This window comes from Pan paniscus, chromosome 9 (genome assembly GCF_029289425.2).
Source record: "Pan paniscus chromosome 9, NHGRI_mPanPan1-v2.0_pri, whole genome shotgun sequence".
Classification (NCBI taxonomy): Eukaryota; Metazoa; Chordata; class Mammalia; order Primates; family Hominidae; genus Pan; species Pan paniscus.
The window spans coordinates 112,550,152-112,569,912 of record NC_073258.2 but is presented as its reverse complement, the minus strand read 5'-3'; the positions used below and the strand labels follow the sequence as shown (position 1 = coordinate 112,569,912).

General features: G+C 41.2%; 1 protein-coding gene across 9 annotated transcripts in view; it reads left to right on the top strand.

Annotated features, from left to right (window-relative positions):
- ALG9 (ALG9 alpha-1,2-mannosyltransferase) overlaps positions 1-19,761 on the top strand; it is a 99,974-nt gene that overhangs the window by 51,299 nt on the left and 28,914 nt on the right. For all 9 annotated transcript variants that reach the window (XR_010113492.1, XR_010113493.1, XM_008971300.5 and 6 more), the window contains one exon: positions 10,806-10,936. Coding sequence is in view for 7 of the 9 variants with exons in the window: in XM_008971300.5 (XP_008969548.1) it covers positions 10,806-10,936 (131 nt within the window). In the remaining 2 variants the exon portion in view is untranslated. The remainder of the gene's footprint in view (positions 1-10,805; positions 10,937-19,761) is intronic.

Sequence of the window (19,761 nt, the reverse complement as noted above, 5' to 3'; positions counted from 1 at the left end):
AACTTGATCCCCAATTTGTCAGTGTTAGGAGGTGGCACCTAATGGAAGGTGTTTGGGTCATGGGACATCTGCCCTCATGAATAGATTAATGCCATTATTGCAGGAGTGGTTTATCTTGAGAGTCAGTGCCTTGTAAAACGATGAGTTCATCCCCTTCTTGCTGTCTCTTGCCCTGTCTTTGCCCTTCTGCCATGTGCTGCCTTCTGCCATGAGGTGGCACAGTAAGAAGGCCCTTACCAGGCGCCAGCCCTTGATTTTGTACTCATCAGCCTCCAGAACTGTAAGGAAGTAAATTTCTTTTCTTTATAAATTATCCTGTCTCAGATATTCTGTTATAGCAACACAGATTGGACTAAGACAGTTGCTCTTAAGTGTGATTCTTCTGTTTATTTCCTTTGGATTCTGTAATCCCTTTCCCAATAGCAGGAACGCAGTCATGGATCTGAATAGAGTCATACATTTTGATGGCACAGTGAGAAGGCCCTTACCAGACACCAGCACCTTGATTTTGTTTAGTAGATTTATTACGATATGATGTGATCTTTATTGTATGGTATTATGGAGGAAATAGATTGTCCTCCAGGGGCTAGAAGCTAAGGGAAGAAATTCTTGGCACTTACAAATAAGCTGGTCATAGTTTTGAACAGCGTGGTGTTGGAAGTTGTCCAGCATCCTGGTGTGGCTGGTCACCATTCTTTCCTTCCGCAAATACTTTTTGACTGCCTGAGATATGCCAGGTACTGTACCAGGCACCAGGTGTATTGTGCTTATAAAGACAGATTCAGTTCTTGCCTTCACAGAGCTTATAAGGTTCAGCTATAAGAAGGCTTGGGCCTTGCTACAGTTGCTCACAGAGGGATTTGAGGAGATGTGATGAATCAGAATTTATTATGTGTTTGGAAGGAAGACATTCTGAATGCTGCTTAAAAGCTAAGTATTAAATTAATAACATATGTCAGCCATTGTGGCTGCTGGATAGCCTCAGTTATGACCAAATTTTACTTAGCTGTGGGCAAACTGTCTAAACAGTTTTTTCAGCTTTAATCCTCCCACTTGCCTAGGAGTTTACAGGGCAGTTGATTTAGATTGATCTTTCACATTATCCCCTTGGACTCTTAGAGGATTCATGATGACAGTTGTTTACCAGAGGATTTTCAGTGACATTTGAGAAATAAGATCTGTCTTCTATGTGGAGATGGTTTCTCTGTGATGTTCCCTGAACCTCATGTTGGCCCTTGCCAGAGATCTCTATTTTTACAGCTACTTGCGTCATTGTCATTTCCAGCTGATAGATGATTGAATGCAACTTCACATCCTTCCTGTCTTAGGACTTGTGGGGCTTTGGCTCAGGCAGCTGGATAGACAGCAGAGAAGGTCACTGAGAATAGGAGGTTGGACTATTAGTTCTTTCCTTGTCCCCACATGGCATTCTAAACTGTGATAAAATTATTTGATACAACCATTGAACCCATTCCTCCTGTTGCCTTTTCTCAGTCTTCAGATCCCCATAGTGTTTCTGTAGCATTTGAAATCTACTCTTCACCTAGATTTTCAAAACTGTGTACTTCTTTGATTCTTCTATGTCCTGTCTTCTGGTTCCCTTCATCCTTGGCTTCTTCCACTTCTTTCTTCTGCCCAGTGCTACAGGCATCTTCTCAGCTTTATCTGTGGTCTTTGGCCCTCTCTGTTTGTTTCTTGTCTCTCTTCTGCTCTTTCACCTTTTCTTCCCTCCTTCGCTTCCTCTCCCTTTTTTTCATGCATTCTTACATGTATTTGTTAAGTAGACATTTACTTAGGACCTACTGTATGTTTTGTACTGTGCTAGGTTTTTGGCATAGAAGAATGAATGAGACAGACACAGCCCCAGATTTTATGGAGCTTACAATGAATTTCCCAATTAATTAATAGAATATAATTGTAAAATGTTTTGAGAAGTACTGGTTGCTATAAGAGCATGTAATTTAGGCCCTGTCCTAGTTTAAGAGGTCAGTGAAGTCTTTCTTAAGGAAATCATTTTTAGCTGAAATCTGAAGGATGAGTAGGAATTTATGAGGGGACAACAGGGACTGTTCCACGAGTAGGAACAGAAAACAGTTCTCTAACTCAGTATTTTAGTCATATTGGTCTTCTTTCAGTTACAGTTGTGTGCTGCTCAGTGACACTTTGATCTAGGGCAGACTGCATGTTTGATGGTGGTCCCACAAGATTATTATGGCTACACCATACAGCCTAGGTTTGTCATAGGCTATACTGTCTAGCTCTGTGTAAATACACTCTATGATGTTCACACAATGATGAAATCATCTAAGACACATTTCTCAAAACCTGTCTCCCTCGTTAAGTGACACATGACTGTACTTGAGTACACCATGCTTCTTCCCACCTCATTAGGTGTAAGACACAAGTTATCATCTTTCCTCAGTGTCACCCAAACCTATTCTTTACTGCAGCCTTAGTTCACTGAATTAGAAATCTTGGTGTCACAGATTTCATTTGAAATAGAAGTGAGGGCCAGGTGTGGTGGCTCACGCCTGAAATCCCAGCACTTTGGGAGGCCGAAGTGGGCGGATCACCTGAGGTCAGGAGTTTGAGACCAGCCTGATCAACATGGTGAAATCCCGTCTCTATTAAAAATATAAAAATTAGCCAGCCGTGGTGGCGGGCCCCTGTAATCCCAGCTACTCAGGAGGCTGAGGCAGGGGAGAATCGCTTGAACCTGCGAGGTGGAGGTTGCAGTGAGCTGAGACCGTGCCACTGCACTCCAGCCTGGGCGACAGAGCAAAATCTGTCTCAAAAAAAAAAAAAAAAAGAAAAGAAATACAAGTGAGATTTGTCCTTTCTTCTTTCATCATTCCCACTGCCATAGAAATATCAGAAGGTGATGTAGAGGCAGGTGGATCCCTTAAGCCCAGGAGTTTGAAACCAGCCTGGGCAACATGGTGAAACCCCGACTCTACAAAATACAAAAAAAATTAGCCAGGCGTGGTGTTGTGCACCTGTTGTCCCAGTTACTTAGGAGGCTGAGGTGGTAGGATCACTTGAGCCTGGGGAGGTCGAGACTGCAGTGAGGTTTGTTTTTGATTTTTTTTTTTGAGTCAGAGTCTCGCTCTGTCTCCCAGCCTGGAGTGCAGTGGCGTGATCTTGGCTCACAGACTGCAGTGAGTTGTGATTTGCACTACTACACTCCAGCCCGGGCGACTGAATGAGTCCCTGTCTAGAAAGAAAGAAATATCAGAAGGCATTATCACTTCACAACTGAATATTACAGTAGTAACTAGAGTGCTTACTTCAGCTTTTTCCTCCAACACTTTCTTGCCTCATCCTCCGCAGCATAGCTAGTATAGGCCTCTCTTTCTAAGACCCTGTTTTTTATCATCTTACTCCTTGGCTGAAAAACCTAGAATAGATTCCTGATGCATAAAATCCAGATTCTCTTCCTTTGGATCCTCCATTATCAGTCCTCAGACTGTCTCACTCTTGTTTTGTTTCTCAACAAACACCTTTTGGGACAGGTAGATATTCTTCCTCTTCCCCCTGTCAACCATGCTCCTTTCTGTCTTTTTCCCTCTGTTTTCTCTTTAACTTTTATTACCAACTTTAGGAAGTCTTTTCAACTACTGTAGCCTCCAGTGATCTCATCCTCTCTGAACTCTGAATTTTTAATAACACTTTCTGCATTTCATATATGCTAATGTCATTTCCTTACCTAAATTATAAGTTAAAGAATGACTTGGGGCTGGGTGTGGTTGCTCATGCCTGTAACCCAGAACTTTTGGAGGCCAAGGCGGGAGGAATCACTGGAGACCAGGAATTCAAGACCGACCTCGAAAAGTTAGTGAAACCTTGTCTCTATTTTAAAAAATTTAAAAATTAGCCAGGCATGGTGGCACATGCCTGTGGTCCCAGCTACTTGGGAAACTGAGCTGGGAAGATCACTTGAGCTTGAGAGGTTGAGGCTGCAGTGAGTTATGATCACATCATTGCACTCCAGCTTGGGCAACAGATTGAGACCCTGTCTCCAAAAAAAGAATGGCCAGCTGGACATGGTGGCTCATGCCTGTTATCCTAGCACTTTGGGAAGCTGAGGTAGGAAGATTGCTTGAGGCCATAAGTTCAAGACCAGCCTAGGCAGCATAGCAAGACCCTCGTCTCTACAAAAAATAAAAATAAAAAAATTAACTAGGCCTGGTGGCGCATGCCCGTAGTGCCAACTACTTGGGAAGATCACTTGAACCCAGGAGGTTGAGGCTGCAGTGAGCAAAAGAAAAGAACAAGGACATGTTATGACTTACATGTAATTTTGTATACTCTAGGATTCACCAAATAGATACTTAAGAAATGCTTTGAGGATGCCTAGAAGATTCCTTTTTTGCTTTTTGATCTGCAATTTTATTGCCTGTCAGGACAAATTGTATCACCCTTCAAATAAATTCAACAAATTCAATACTCAAAAGTGTAAAATCATAGTGCCCAACAACTAATCAAAACTACTAAATTGTGAAGAGGCAAGAAAATGTAACCTAAAACCAAGAAGATTTATTTTGATATCATTTGGTGGATACCGCTAGTTCATTGCTAATTAGGGATAGTGAATGGTTAACATTGTAATCCTTCTGTCCTGTATGTTGGGTTTAACTTGAATTGATAATAGACACTAACCTAGGTTGAAACAAGGATAATTTATTTTAATGGGCTCTAATGTTCCAGGGATTGTTTCTACCAGCTAAATACTCACATTTCATAGAGCTGGTCAAGGATTCCTTCTGATATTCCAGCTATTTTTATACTCCTTTACAGTTTACCAGTTTTATTTAAATGAATCATCTCATTTAATCCTCATTATAACTCTTTGAGGTAAGTGGTGTTATCTTTATTATCAGAAGAAGAAAATGAGGTATAAGAAAAAAGATTGTGAGTCACTCAGCCAGTTTGTGGTAGAACCCAGGCCTGAATCTAGGCCGGCTGACTTTGAACTCCTTTTCTAATAACCTTAGTTGTTCTTGAATGAAGAACCTGCCCTTGATCATACCTAATCATTTTCTGCTGGAGGCCTTTGTCCTTGTGTGTTTGAGTTGTTCATCAGCTGCTTCCCAGAGATGGTGAAAAAGAGGTTAAAAGTTTTTCTAATGGATTATCCTCTTGATTAATATGATTTTGCTTCGGTGTCTTTCTTTTTTTTAGTTTTAGAGACAGGGTCTTGCTCTGTTTCCTGGGCTGGAGTGCAGCGGCACAATCATAGCTCACTGTAGCCTCGAACTCTTGGGCTCAAGCAATCCTCCCGCCTCAGACTCCCAAGTAGCTAGGACTACAAGTGTGAGCCACCACGCTGAACCAATTTTTTAAAAAAATTTTTTTGTAGAGACGAGCTGTCACTATGTTGCTCAGATTGGGCCTTGGTATCTTTCTAAGACCTTTACTTTAAATGGAATTTGCTTAGGGATGATATGATAAATGAAGCCTAATCTGACTGATACAGTAGCATATTAATTAGTTACCACCCACATCCCTGGTAGGCCTTGTACCCGACACCAAATCTAGATAACCAGACCTGTAGTGTGCCTGGCCAGAAAAAGCCACGTTGAGGTCAAGTATTAAAATGTCATACTGAGGGCTCCCTAACCAAAAGAAATCTAAGCATAAGACCCTCAGTGTCTCTGTCTCTTGTTGGTTCTGTTTGCTTACAGAGGCATGGCACTTGTAAAGCTTTTAAAAACTTGTTTCATGTTCTTATAATCCTTGGGAGATACAGAGTGGGTGTTCAGACCAAAAAGGCTACTTCCTGAAGTGTTTATGCAAAGGATCATTTTTAGAGAGTTATGTGGAATGGAATTGGGTCTGACGTCAATTCTCAGTGTGCTTTCTCTCCCCTGGAGGAATAGGCCATATGTAGAGACAGATGTGAGACTGAAGTCTTTTTTACATATAAATAATGCTGGGAGAGAATGAGAACATTTCTGTAAGGTGGAGGTTGGGGAAGAACAGAGTTCACGGTGAGCCAGAGATGACCAACTTGTTCTTGTATGCACTTCTAAAAAACCTTCTAGTAATGTATAATCTATAAGCCTAAATGTGTGTAAAGTATTTGTACAGTAAATTAGTAGTAGTAATAATAGAGCAAGTGTCTGTGTCACCCAGGTCAAATAATAGAACATTGCCAGCACCCAGGAGCTCCCCCAGAATTCCTTTTGATCACGTACCCACACCCCTGTTCTGAGGGAGTCTCCTGACTCCTGTGGTAATGATTTTCTTGCTTTTCTCTTTAGATTTGTGACTTTTACATGTGTCCCTAAATGACTTAGGTTCATTTTGCCCGAATCACACTGCATTTATCCTTTTGTGTCTTGATCTTTTCACTCAACATTTTGTTTATAATAATCACACATGTTATTGCCTGTGGTTTGTTCTCTCTTATTAATATTTCATTGTATGACTTTACCACAATTTATTGATTATTTTACTGTTGACGGGTGTGTTTGTTTCCAATCTGGGTTACTACAGATAACACCACTTTGAACATTCTTGAACTTTTCTTTCGGTGCAGGCATTTCTGTTGGATATACATTAGGTTGAACCATATGAATTACCATTTTTGTGGCTCAAACATCAAATAATAATTTCATGTGGTTCAATCTAATAACTAGGGGTAGAATTGTTAGATCATAGGAAATACATATGTTCAATTTTAGTAGATTTTGCCAAATAGTTTTCTAAAGAACTCTTACCAACTTAATTTCCTGCCAGTAATGTATAATTGTTGCTCCACATTCTGGCCAACACTTGATACTGTAATTTTTTTTATTGTGGTTTTCATTTGCATTTGCTGGTTACTAATGAGGTTGAACGCATTTTCACTTGTTGTGGCTATTTCAGTTTATTCTTATAAAGTACCTAAGTCACTTGCCCGTTTTTCTTTTGGGTGGTTTGTCTTTGTCTTGTTGATTAGCAGGAGTTATATATATTCTAGATATGAATCCTTGATGGTTAAATGTATTACATATATCTTCTCTCATTCTGTGTTTTTAAAATTCTTAATGTTTTTTGACTCACTGCAACCTCTACCTCCTGGGCTCAAGCAGTCTTCCTGCCCCAGCCTCCCAAGTAGTTAGGACCACAGGTGTGCACCACCATGCCCAGCTAATTTTTTTATTTTTTGTAGAGACGGGGTCTCACTATTTTGCTCAGGCTGGTCTTGAACTCCTGGCCTCAAGTGATCCTCCCACCTCAGCCTCCAAAAGTGCTGGGATTACAGGCGTGAGCCACTGCTCCTTGCCTTAATGTGTCTTTTGGTGAAAAGGTATTCTCAACTTTAATATAGTCAAATGTATCGTCATTCTTTTTTATAATTAATGCTTTATCCACAAACTCTTTTACCCAAGATCTTGAAGATATTCTTTTATATTATATTCCGAGAGCTTTATCTTTTCATTTTTAGGCCTATCCATCTAAAGTTGATTTTTGCATGTGGAGTGAGGTTAAGGTTCAATTTCATTTTTCCCCTAAGGGATATCCAGTTGTCTTAGCACCAGTTGGTGAAAAGACAGTCCGCTTCTTTGAGGTGTCGCTTCTGTCATAAATAAGGGTCTGCATGTACCTGCATCTGATCTAGGCTCTTTGTTCTATTTCATTGGTCTGTTGATCTATTTCTCACTGTATTAATTTCTTTTTTTTTTTTTGAGACAGAGTCTTGCTCTGTCACCAGGCTGGAGGAGTGCAGTGGTGCAATCTTGGCTCACTGCAGCCACTGCCTCCCGGGTTCAAAGAATTTTCCTGCCTCAGCCTCCTGAGTAGCTGGGACTACAGATGCCCACCACCACGCCTGGCTAATTTTTATATTTTTAGTAGAGATGGGGTTTCACGATGTTGGCCAGGCTGGTCTCAAACTCCTGACCTCAGGTGATCCACCTGCCTCGGCCTCCCAAAGTGCTAGGATTACAGGCGTAAGCCACTGCACACGGCCTACTGTATTAATTTCTATAGCTTTACAGTAACTAAGCCCCCACCTTGTTGTTGTTGTTTTTCTTTTTAGTGATGAGGTCTTGCTGTGTCACCCAGGCTGGAATGCAGTGGCATGATCATAGCTTACTGCTGTCTTGACCTCCTGGGCTCAAGCAATTTTCCTGCCTCAATCTCCTGAGTAGCTAGGACTATTGGTGCACACCACCATGCCTGGCTAATTTTTAAATTTTTGTGGAAACAGAGTCTCACTGTCTTGCCTAGGCTTATCTCAAATTCTTGGCCTCAAGCTATCTTCCCACTTTGTCCTCCCAAGATACTAGGATTACAGGTGTGAGCCACCATGCCCAGCCTGTCCTTCTTTTTTAAGAGTGCCTTGGCTATTCTTGTCTTTCTGCCTTTCCATACACATTTTAGAATCCACTTGTTGAGTTTCAAAAAAGTCTGTTAGGATTTTGATTGAGATTATATTTAATTTATCAATTTGTTTAGAATTGACATATTTATAATAGTAAGGTTTTTGTCCAGGAATAAAATATGTCACTACATTAATAAGGTCTACTTTATTGTGTATCAAAAAATTATTTGAAATAAAATTCACCATTTTAATGTTTTTTAATTATAAAATATGCACAACACAAAATTTACAATTTTAATCATTTTAAAGCATACAATTCAATGGCTTTTAGTACATTTATAATGTACAACTCTCACCAGTATCCAAGTTTAGAAGATTTTTATTATGCCCCCCCCAAAAAAAACCCATACCCATTAAATATCCATTAAGCAGCCACTCCCCAGTTCATAGTAACCTCTGTTTTCTGTCTTGGAGGATTTGCCTATTACGAACATTTCATATAAATGGAATCGTATATATGTGGCCTTTGGTTCCTGGCCTTTTTCAGTCACAGCAATATTTTTAAGGTTTATCTGTGGCATAGGCTGTATCAGACCTTCATTCCTTGTTATGGCTGAGTACTGTTCTATTGTATGGATATACCACATTTTAGTGGTATGGATATACCACATGAATCTATCCGTTGATGGGCATTTGTCAATAAAATTGTATCCTTTTTTTTTTTTGAGACAGAGTCTTACTCTGTTGCCCAGGCTGGAGTGCAGTGGTGTAATCTCGGCTCACTGCAACCTCCACCTCCCAGGTTCAAACAATTCTCCTGCCTCAGCCTCCCAAGTAGCTGGGATTACAGGCCTGTACCACCACACCCAGCTAATTTCTGTATTTTTAGTAGAGATGGGGTTTCCCCATATTGGCCAGGCTGATCTCGAACTCCTGACCTCAGGTGATCTGTCCACCTGGGCCTCCCAAAGTGCTGGGATTACAGGCATGAGCCACTGTGCCCGGCCAATAAGATTCTATACTTTTTTATGGAGCACTTTCATCTTTTATTATATTTATTCTAAGGTAAACATTTTCAAATGCTTGTAAATTATATTTTTATAAAATTTCATTTTGTTTATTGCTATGGAACATATGACATTGATTGACATCCTGTAAGTCTAAATTTTGCTAAACTCTCTTAATAATTCCAAAATGTATTTGTAGAGTCTTTTGGACCATTATATCATTGTGATGAATGAGTTTTGTTTCTTCCTTTCTGTTTCTTCTGCCCTGTGTTTCTTTTTCTAGTCTTACCCTACTGACTAGATCCTCTAATACAGTGTTGAACAGAGTAGTGATAGCAAGCAGCCTTGACTTATTCTGGATCCCAAAGGAAAAGCTTTTAGTCCTACAATATCAAGTGTGATATTTGCTGCATATCTGTACATATTTCAAATAGTCTTTATTTTAGCTGACATCTAACAACCTAAGAGGACTCTTTTTTGGTTTTAATTGTTTTAAAAATATTTTTTTGAAGCAGGTCTCTCTTTTGCCCAGGCTGGAATGCAGTGGCATGATCTTGGCTCACTGCAGCCTTGACCTCTGAGGCTCAAGTGATCCTCCCACCTCAGCCTCCTGAGTAGCTGGAACTACAGATATGTGCCACCACACCTAGCTAATTTTTGTATTTTTTAAAGAGATGGGGTTTCGCCATGTTGCTCAGGCTAGTCTTGAACTCCTGGGTTCAAACGATCTGTACACCTTGGCCTCCCAAAGTGCTGGGACTATAGGCGAGAGTCACCGGACCTGGCTCAGCATAGTTTTAAATGAAATATTTTACTATTTTCCTTTGAGCATCTACAATATTCTGATGTATCCATGTTATCAGCAACTGGCTGACTCTGTTTTTGTTAATATACAATATTAATGTAATACATAGTATTAACAAAAGCAGAGTTCTGATATCTCAGTTTTACTAAACTTTTGCTACAGGAGCCGTTCCAATGTCTCTGTCAATTCTGTTGAATATTTGAAGGAGATGATATGCATGATATTTCTGTACCCCTGTGAGGTGTAGTGTAACCTCCCATGGCTGTCAGGAGAGGCAGGCCTTCTCACACATTAGCATCTGTGTTTAGTCATGCCCTTTGAGTCTGTGGAATAAGAGGTGATGGACTGGAAGAGAGCAGTAGTGAGCAGAAGAAGATAGGTTTTCCAGAGGGAGATTGTGGGCTCATGGTGGCTTTGGAAGTGTTTATGGGACTAGAAGGACTTAAGAACTCAACCTAGAATCAGACCAGCCAAAGCTTACCTATGGCTGAATGAGTGTGCCTCTCCCCCACAAGAGCCTGAATACTCTTATCTGAGTGGAGAGAGCATAGGCAACATTGTCTGAAGACTTGGATGTTTGTTCCTCCAAAGCTCTGTGAATTTTTAGGATTGCAATTGCTGTTCTCTACCCTGAAGGGACCTTCACAATTACTAATGAAGAGTTGGCCTTTCTCCATTTCAGATTGATATCAGTAAATGCCATTATTTAGTGGATTTGGACACCATGAGCGAAACACCCCGGGAGCCAAAATATTCATCCAATAAAGAAGAATGGATCAGCTTGGCCTATAGACCATTCCTTGATGCTTCTAGGTATGTGACTTTAATCCTATGGGATATTCCAGGACTAGTATGGGTAAAAATTGGATTCTAGGATTATATAACTTCCAGTCCTGGGTTGACTCTAGTAGCCATTGTGTGTGTGTGTGTGTGTGTGTGTGTGTGTGTGTGTGTGTGTAATGGAGTCTCACTCTGTTGCCCAGGCTGGCGTGATCTCAACTCCCCACAACCTCTGACTCCTGGGTTCAAGTGATTCTTCTGCCTCAGCCTCCCAAGTAGCTGGGATTACAGGCGCACACCACCATGCCCGGCTAATTTTTGTATTTTTGGTAGAGACAGGGTTTTGCCATGTTGGCCAGGCTGGTCTCCCAACTCCTGACCTCAGGTGATCCACCCGCCATGGTCTCCCAAAGTGCTGGGATTACAGGCATGAGTCACCATGCCCGGCCCATCATTTTCTTTTTATTTGGGCCCAGTTTCCTGAGAAATCTAAAAGATTTCTTTTTTGAGGCACCAGAATGAAAAGTATATTCTGGTTTCACCCAAGTGAAAGCATCCAAGTAAAGCAGATAGGTCTGCTGAAGAAAGCACAAGTGTTTGACACTGATTATTTTTGGCAACCAACTTCAGCTATCTTAACTGAGAGCATTTTGACACTGTTAGGAAGATTGACTATGCCCTTTGAGGAACTAGAAGTTCATGTTCATTATTTTCAGGCTCAAGGCTCAGCCAGGGCTGAGATAGGCCTTATTCAGTCTTAAATAGAGAGACCAAATGGACCAGGGCTTGACTCGCTCTTCAGAAAGGTTTCAGAATTAATGATAAGAGGGGATCAGGCATTCAGATAAGGGAGTAATGGGGAAGAGGAGTTGGAGGGGTCAAGGTGTCTGAGGGCAGAGGTCCAGGTAAACAGACAGTTGGAGTTAAGGAGATCCAGGGAGGCCTGGTGAGCAGAGCCCAGGAGCCAGGAGGTCTGGAAGGAAGCAAAAGACAGAGGACCTGGTCCTGAGAGTCAGGTCTGGGGCTCAGAAACGGACTGGGCCCAGGCCCAGGACAGGACTCTAGAAAGACGAAGTAAGCACAGGTACTAGGTGTAAGCCTGAGGAAACAGAATATTGATCAGGATACCAAGACAGGAAATGAAATATGGAGAGAAAGGCATGGGTCCCTAATTACTGAAACTGAGGTATAAGGCTGGTTCTTCACGAGTAAGCAAGAATCCAGTTGTTCTGAGTGAGTTCAATTAGAGCTGGACTAGCAGGAAGGCTGAGATGCTGACCTGCATACCAGGTCACTAGCTTGGTCATAGAAGTGAGGCCAAAACTGAGTTTGGTGAGCTGCAGGTGCCCAGGCAGGTCATTGTGCTTTTAGACTGAGTCTCTCCAGTGACTTTATAGGTAATTATAACTGGCAAGGAAGGGACGGTTGGGGAGAGGAGGGCAGTCAAGAGGCACCTGAGTTCTTGAGTGATTCTCAAATGTAGGCTCTTGAGCCACACTCTCATCTTGTAAGTCTTTTTGTAGCCTGAAGCCATTCCCTCAAGTATCTGATACATAATTTCTAGGAGTGCCATTTCTACGTAATGGGAAATAGTGCTTCTTCTTAACAACAGCAACAAAAAATTTTTTTGAGATAGTCTCACTCTGTTGCGACGCTGGAATGCAGTGGCACAATCTCAGCTCACTGTAACCTCTACCTCCTGGGCTCAAGCAGTCCTCCCACCTCAGCTTCCCAAGGCACCTGCCACCACTCCCAGCTAATTTTTGTATTTTTTGTAGAGACAGGGTTTTGCCATATTGCCCAAGCTGGTTTTAAACTCGTAAGCTCAAGCTATCCGCCCACCTCAGCCTCCCAAAGTGCTGGGATGACCCATGGTGCCCAGCCTTAATAAAAATTTTTTTTTTTTGAGACGGGGTCTCGCTCTTTCTCCCAGTCTGGAGTGCAGTAGCACGACCTCGGCCCCAAAGTGCTAGGATTACAGGCGCAAGCCACCACACCCGGCCCTTAACAAATTTTTTTGAGAGCCTGCAATGTTCTAGGTGATTTGGACATATAGTGAATAAAACAAAGATCTTTCTTCTAGTGAAGCTTATTGTTTGGAGGTGGGTAGGGAAGACATATAATATACAAGAAAATAAGTTATATAGTATATTAGAGGATGATAAATGCAAGGAAAAAATGTATTGGGTTAAGAGGAGCATTGAGAATTCCACTAGAGCTGGGGGTTACACTTTGAGCTAGGGTGGTCAGAGTCGGCCTCAATGAAAAGATGATATTCAAACAAAGACTTGAGAGATGTAAGGGCATTAACCATGTGGACATCTGAGGGAACAGCTAGTGAAAGGCTGTGGCATAAGGAAGAAACAGGAGGCCAGTGAGCCTGGAGCTGAGCAAGAGTGAAGAATAGCAGGTGGTGTGGTCAGAGTGCAGTAGGGGTGAGAGTGCAGGTTATAAAGAGCTTTGTAGGCTATTGAAAGGCCTTTACTCTCAATTAAATGGGGAGCCACTGTAGGGTTTTGAGCAGAGACTTGATATAACTTTTATTTTAAAAGGATCATTTTCAGTTCTGTGCTGAGAATAAATGGTAGTAAGAAAGAATAGAAGCAGGGATACCAGTTAAGCCACTATTGCAATAGGCCAGGCAAGAGATGAGGGTTCTTCAGATTAGGGAGAGGGCAATGGAGATAGTGAGCGGTGGTTATGCTGAGGATATAGAGAAATGCACTGAATTTGAGGTGTGAAAGAAAGGAGTCAAAGATGATCCTAGGGATTTTGATCCAAGCAACTGGAAAAATGAAATTGCTATTAACTGAGATGGGAGAGACTGCAAGTAGAACAGGTTTTATGGTTTTAGGGGTAGAGTGAGAGATAAGCTTTGTTAAGTTTGATATCAGTCAAACTTAACTGTTCAGTTGCCAGGCAAATAGAATTATTGAACAGGCAGCTAGATATACAGTCTAGAGTTCAAGGGGGAAGTTTGAGCTAGAGACTCAGACTCATTTAGAACTATTGGCATTTAGATGATATTTTTTAAAAACATGAGACTGGATGAGATCACCAAAGGAGAGAATGAAGTTAGGGACGAGATGAAGCCAGGGAAACTCCAGTGTGTAGAGATTAGGGAGAAGAGGAGGAACCAGCAAAGGTGACTGAGGGCAATCATCAGTAAAATAGTAGGAAACCCAGGAGAGGAGAGTACCCTCGAAGCTAAGGCAAGAAAATGTTTTCAGGAGGAAGGAGTGGTCACCTGTGTCAGAAGCTGTTGATAAATCAAGTAAAATGAAGAATAACAACTGTCCATTAGATTTGGCAACTGGTAAAGGCAATTTGTGTGAAGTGGGTGGGGGTGTAGGGACTGGAGATTGATTAGAAAGGTTGAAGTGAGAATAGTAGAAGAATTGGTGTAGCAAATATGGACAAGTCTTTTGAAAGAGTTTTGCTATACAGGGAAGCAGGGAAATAGGGCTATATCTGGTGGTGGGTGTCAGGAAAAGTGATAACTAGAGATTTTTTATCTTTTTAAAAAAAATTTTTAGTGTGGGCAGGCACGGTGGCTCACACCTGTAATCCCAGCACTTTGGGAGGCCGAGGCAGGTGGATCACTTGGGGCCAGGAGTTCGAAACCAGCCTGGCCAACATAGCGAAACCCTGTCTCTACTAAAAATACAAAAAAAATTAGCTGGCTATGGTGGTGAGCACCTATAGTCCCAGCTGCACAGGAGGCTGAGACATGAGAATTGCTTGAACCTGGGAGGCAGAAGTGGCAGTGAGCCAAGGTCACACCACTGCACTCCAACTCCAACCTAGGTGACAGAGCGAGACCTTGCCTCAAAACAGCAGCAACAACAACAACAACAACAACAAAAAAGCAATGGATGAACCTACATTGACACATCATTATCATCCAAAGCCCACAGTTTACATTAGGGTTCACCCTTGGTGTTATACAGTTCTATGGCATATAATGTCATGTGTCTCCCATTACCGTTTCATGTGAAATAGTTTCAGTGCTCCAAAACTCTGCTGTACCTCCATGCTCTATTCTCCCCCACTACATTCCCGGACAACCACTAATCTTTTTACTGTCTTCATAGTTTTGCCTTTTCCAGAATGTCATATAGCTTGAATCATACAGCATATAGGCTTTTCATGTTGAGTTCTTCACTTAGCAAGCTGCATTTAAGTTTCTTCTGAGTCTTTTCATGGCTTAATAGCTTATTTCTTTTGAACTCTGAATAATATTCCATTGTCTGGATGTGCCACAGTTTATTCACCTACTGAAGGACATCTTTGGTTGCTTCCAAGTTTTGACATTGGTCTTAGTTCAGACTGCTATAACAAATGACCATAAACTGGGTGGCTTAAACAACAAACGTTTACTTCTCACAGTTTTGAAGGCTGGAAGACCAAGATCATGATGCCAGTATAGTCAAGTTCTGGTAAAGGCCATCTTTCTGGCTGCAGACAGCTGACTTGTATCCTCACATGGCTGCAAGAAGACAAGCTAGCTCTCTAGCCTCTTCTTATAAGGACATTAATCCCATTGTTGAGTGCTCCACTCTTTTGACCTAATTCCCTCCCAAAGGCCCACCTCCAAATACCATCACATAGGTGAGTGTTTAGACTTCAACATATGAATTTTGAGGGGACACAAACAGCCCATAACAGCAATTATTAATAAAGCTGCTATAAACATCCCTGTGCAGGTTTTTGTGTAGACATACATTTTCAACTCCTTTGGGTAATACCAAGGCGTATGATTGCTGGATTGTATGGTAAGAGTCTGTTTAGTTTTGCAAGAAGCTGCCAGATTGTCTTCCAAAGTGGCTGTATCATTTTGTGTTCCTACTAGCAATGAATGAATGAGTTCCTGTTGCTCCACATCCTTGTAGCCATTTGGGATTATCAGTGTTTTGAATTTTGGCCATTCTAATGGGTGTGTAGTGGTATTTCATCGTTGTTTTAATTTACATTTCTCTAATATGATGCAGAGCATCTTTTCATATGCTTATTTGCCATCTGAGTATCTTCTTCAGTGAGGTGTTTGTTAAGTCTTTGGGCATTTTTTAATCCGGTTGTTCATTTTCTTAGTGTTGGGCTTTTTGTTTGTTTTTCAGACAGGGTCTCGCTCTGTCACCCAAGCCGGAGTACAGTGGTGTAGTCATAGCTTACTGTAACCTCTAACTCCTGGGCTCAAGTAGTTTTCTCGCCTCAGCCCCCGAAAGCGCTCGGATTACAGGCATGAGCCACCACACCCAGTCTTATTGTTGAGTTTTAAGAGTTCCCTGTATATTTTGGATAACAGTCCTTTATTTGATATGTCTTTTGCAAGTATTTTCTCCCAGTCTGTGGCTTGTCTTCTCACTGTTGACAGTGTCTTTCACAGAGCAGAAATATTTTATTTTAATGAAGTCCATCTTCTCAATTCTTTTTTCATAAATCATGCCTTTGGTGTTGTATCTAAAAAGTCATTGCCAAACCCGAGTTCATTTAGATTTTCTCCTATATTATCTTCTAGGAGTTTTATACTTTCAGTTTTGTTGTTGTTGTTTCTTTTTTTTTTTTTTTTTTTGAGTTGGAGTCTTACTCTGTCACCCAGGCTGGAGTGCAGTGGCACACTCTCGACTCACTGCAACCTCCACCTCCCAGGTTCAAGCGATTCTGCTGCCTCAGCCTCCCGAGTAGCTGGGATTACAGGCACCCACCACCATGCCCAGCTCATTTTTGTATTTTTAGTAGAGACGGGGTTTCACCATGTTGGCCATGCTGGTCTGGAACTCCTGACCGCAAGTGATCCACCCGCCTCGCTCTCCCAAAAGTGCTGAGATTACAGGCTTGAGCCACCATGCCCAGACTGTACTTTTACTTTTTACATTTAGGTCTGTGGCCTGTTTTGAGTTAATTTTTGTGGAGTGTGTAAGATCTGTGTCTAAATTAATTTTTTTTGCATGAGGATGCATGGTTGTTCCAGCACCGTTTGTTGAAAAGACTATCTGTTTTTTATTGTGTTGCCTTTGTTCCTTTGTCAGAGATTTATAGTTAACTGTATTTATGTGGATCTATTTCTGGGCTCTCTATTCTGTTTCACTGACCTATTTGTCTTTTCTTTCTCCAGTACCACACTGTCTTGATTATTGTAGCTTTATAGTAAGTCTTGCAGTTTGGTAGTGTCAATCCCCCAACTTTGTTCTTTTTTTTTTTTTTTTTTCCTGAGATGGAGTCTTACTCTGTCACCCAGGTTGGAGTGCAGTGCCGTGATCTTGGCTTGTTGCAACCTCTGCCTCCCGGGTTCAAGCGATTCTCCTGCCTCAGCCACCCGAGTAGCTGGGATTACAGGCACGTGCCACCATGCCTGGCTATTGTTGTTTTTTTAGTGGAGATGGAGTTTCACAATGTTGGCCAGGCTGGTCTCGAACTCCTGACCTCAAGTGATCCTCCCACCTCAGCCTCCCTAAGTATTGGGATTACAGGCATGAGCCACTGCACCTGGCCAACTTTGTTCTTCTTCAATATTATTTTGTGGATTCTGGGTCTTTTGCCTCTCCATATAAACTTTAGAATCAGTTTGTCAACATCCACAAAATAACTTGCTGGGATTTTGATTGAGATTTTATTTAATCTATAGATCAAATTGGGAGGAATTGACATCTTGACAATATTGAGTCATTCCTATCCATGAATGTTGCTAAATTTATACTGAAGTATTGCATTTTGGGGAGTGTGATGGTAGGAATCTGGACATTTTCTTCTGATGGCCTTGCCTTTCTCAGTGAAGTAGGAAGTGGGATTATCAGCTGAGAAAGGAGCTTAAGGGATGAGGTGATAAGAGATTTGAGGAGAAAGAAGGTGTGAAATAATTGAGGAGAGCGAGAGACACAGAAGCTACAGAAATATAGTGTGATTGGAAGACAGGATCCAGAACCCGTTGGAGCCTTAAACGGGGCCATGTAGTTGCTTTTTCTCTTCTTCACTTTTGTATAGTTACAGCTTCACTGTAAGGCACAAAACAGGTAAATTTAACCGGGGTGATTTTTTTTTAAACTTTATTGCAGTATAATTTACATATCATCCAGTTCATCCATTTAAAGTATACAATTAAATGATTATTACTAATGTTACCAAGTTGTATAACCATTGCCACAGTTCAATTTTAAAACATTTTTATCACCGCAGTAAGATACCTCATTCCCACTGCCGTCTCCGGGCATCCCGCTAATCTATCCTCTGCTTCTATAGATTGCCTTTTCTGGACATTTCATATAAGTGGAATCATATGTGGAGTTTAGTGTCTGGCTTCTTTCACTCAGCCTGTTTTTGAGGTTCATTCATGTTACAGCATTTATCAGTAGTTGTCTGTTTTTATTGCTGAATACTGTTCCATTGTTTAATCCTTCACTAACTGATGGACATTTCAGTCATTTATACTTTTTGGCTATTAGGAATAATGCTGCTATGAACCTTCTCCACACATCTTTGTGTAGGGGCTTGGGCTTTAGTTAAGAAAGTTCAACACAGCCTGAAGGAACGAGAGAGCCGAAGGTTTCTGCAGGGAAGTGATCTAATGAGTAACCATGACCTTAAGTTGGTAAGGAGGGAAGTTGGGGGAAAGCACTGGGAGAGTGGGAGACAGTGAAAGGTGGTAGGATCATGGATGGGTGTTCAAAACATTGCCAGAACTGCAGTAGTAATAGGAGACAGCTGGAGACATAGAAGCAACAGTGATGGTAGGAAGTTCTCAGCATCACACGTGTTCTTTGGTACCTGGCTTGTTGTTTGTTATAGTATTTGGGGGTAGGGCTCTATTGTGCCTTCATTTTTTATTTGAGAAAACTGTGACAACATGAGACCTGGGCCTGGAAAGATCCCTAGCTCTGAGGGGACAGCAGATCTCAAACAACCTTCCTGGTAACAGGGGAATGCCTTCAGAGAATTTTCATTTCCCATAAATTGTGTTCAGGGCATGATTTTCACAACCACCTGTTGAGAAGGAAAGAATCATTTGGGTAAAGAGCTGAAGAGGTACAGTTCATGTGTAAAGTATAGTGAAGACAGCATGAGGTTTGAAGACCTGTGAATTTAATCCTGGCCACTTGCCGTTCATACCATTCTGATTCCAAAATTTCTATATCAGTAAAACAGTAACTATTTTATGTATTTTCTGGGATTGTTATAAGAATTAAATGAGATTGAATATATGAAAGTCCGTTTACATTCTAAAACATTATGGAAATGTTAAGCCTTTTAATTAATCAGCAGGCTGTCTAGGGTTCCAGAATTATGCTGATTTTCTTTACATTTATCTTCCTCAGCATTTTCTAGTATATATTGGTCTAATTGCAAAAACAGCAGAATGCCACAGCCAATTTTGCCACAGCAGTTTCTGTCTGTCAGCACCATGACATATGATGTTGCTGACTTTGGGCCAATTAAGGTAGACTGTACTGTCAGAGCCTGTGTGCCTCAGAGCTGAGGTGATGCATGAAATGCTTTTGTGAGCATAATCTTGAAATGCCTTCAAACTTATTTACTGGAGCAATTAAAGTTCCTCTGTCATCTTGAAACAATGGTTTTTGTACTTTAGCAATTTATATATTAATGAGAAATAATGGTCCATTCATATATAATGGTCATTTACGTCTTAGACCCTAGATAAGATGGGGCTGCACACCTCACTATTCTCTAGCTCTTTCTGAGAAAAGAAAAAGGTTTTAATAGGCCTATGACACATAGCCACATGATTTGTTTAGAAATGTAAGTAGGTTAATTTCTCAAATGTTTAAGTTCCTAAAATCTAACCCTGCTTTTTTTATGGTTTATTTTTCTCAGATCATTTGTTCTTTCTTCCATCGTCTGTCTGT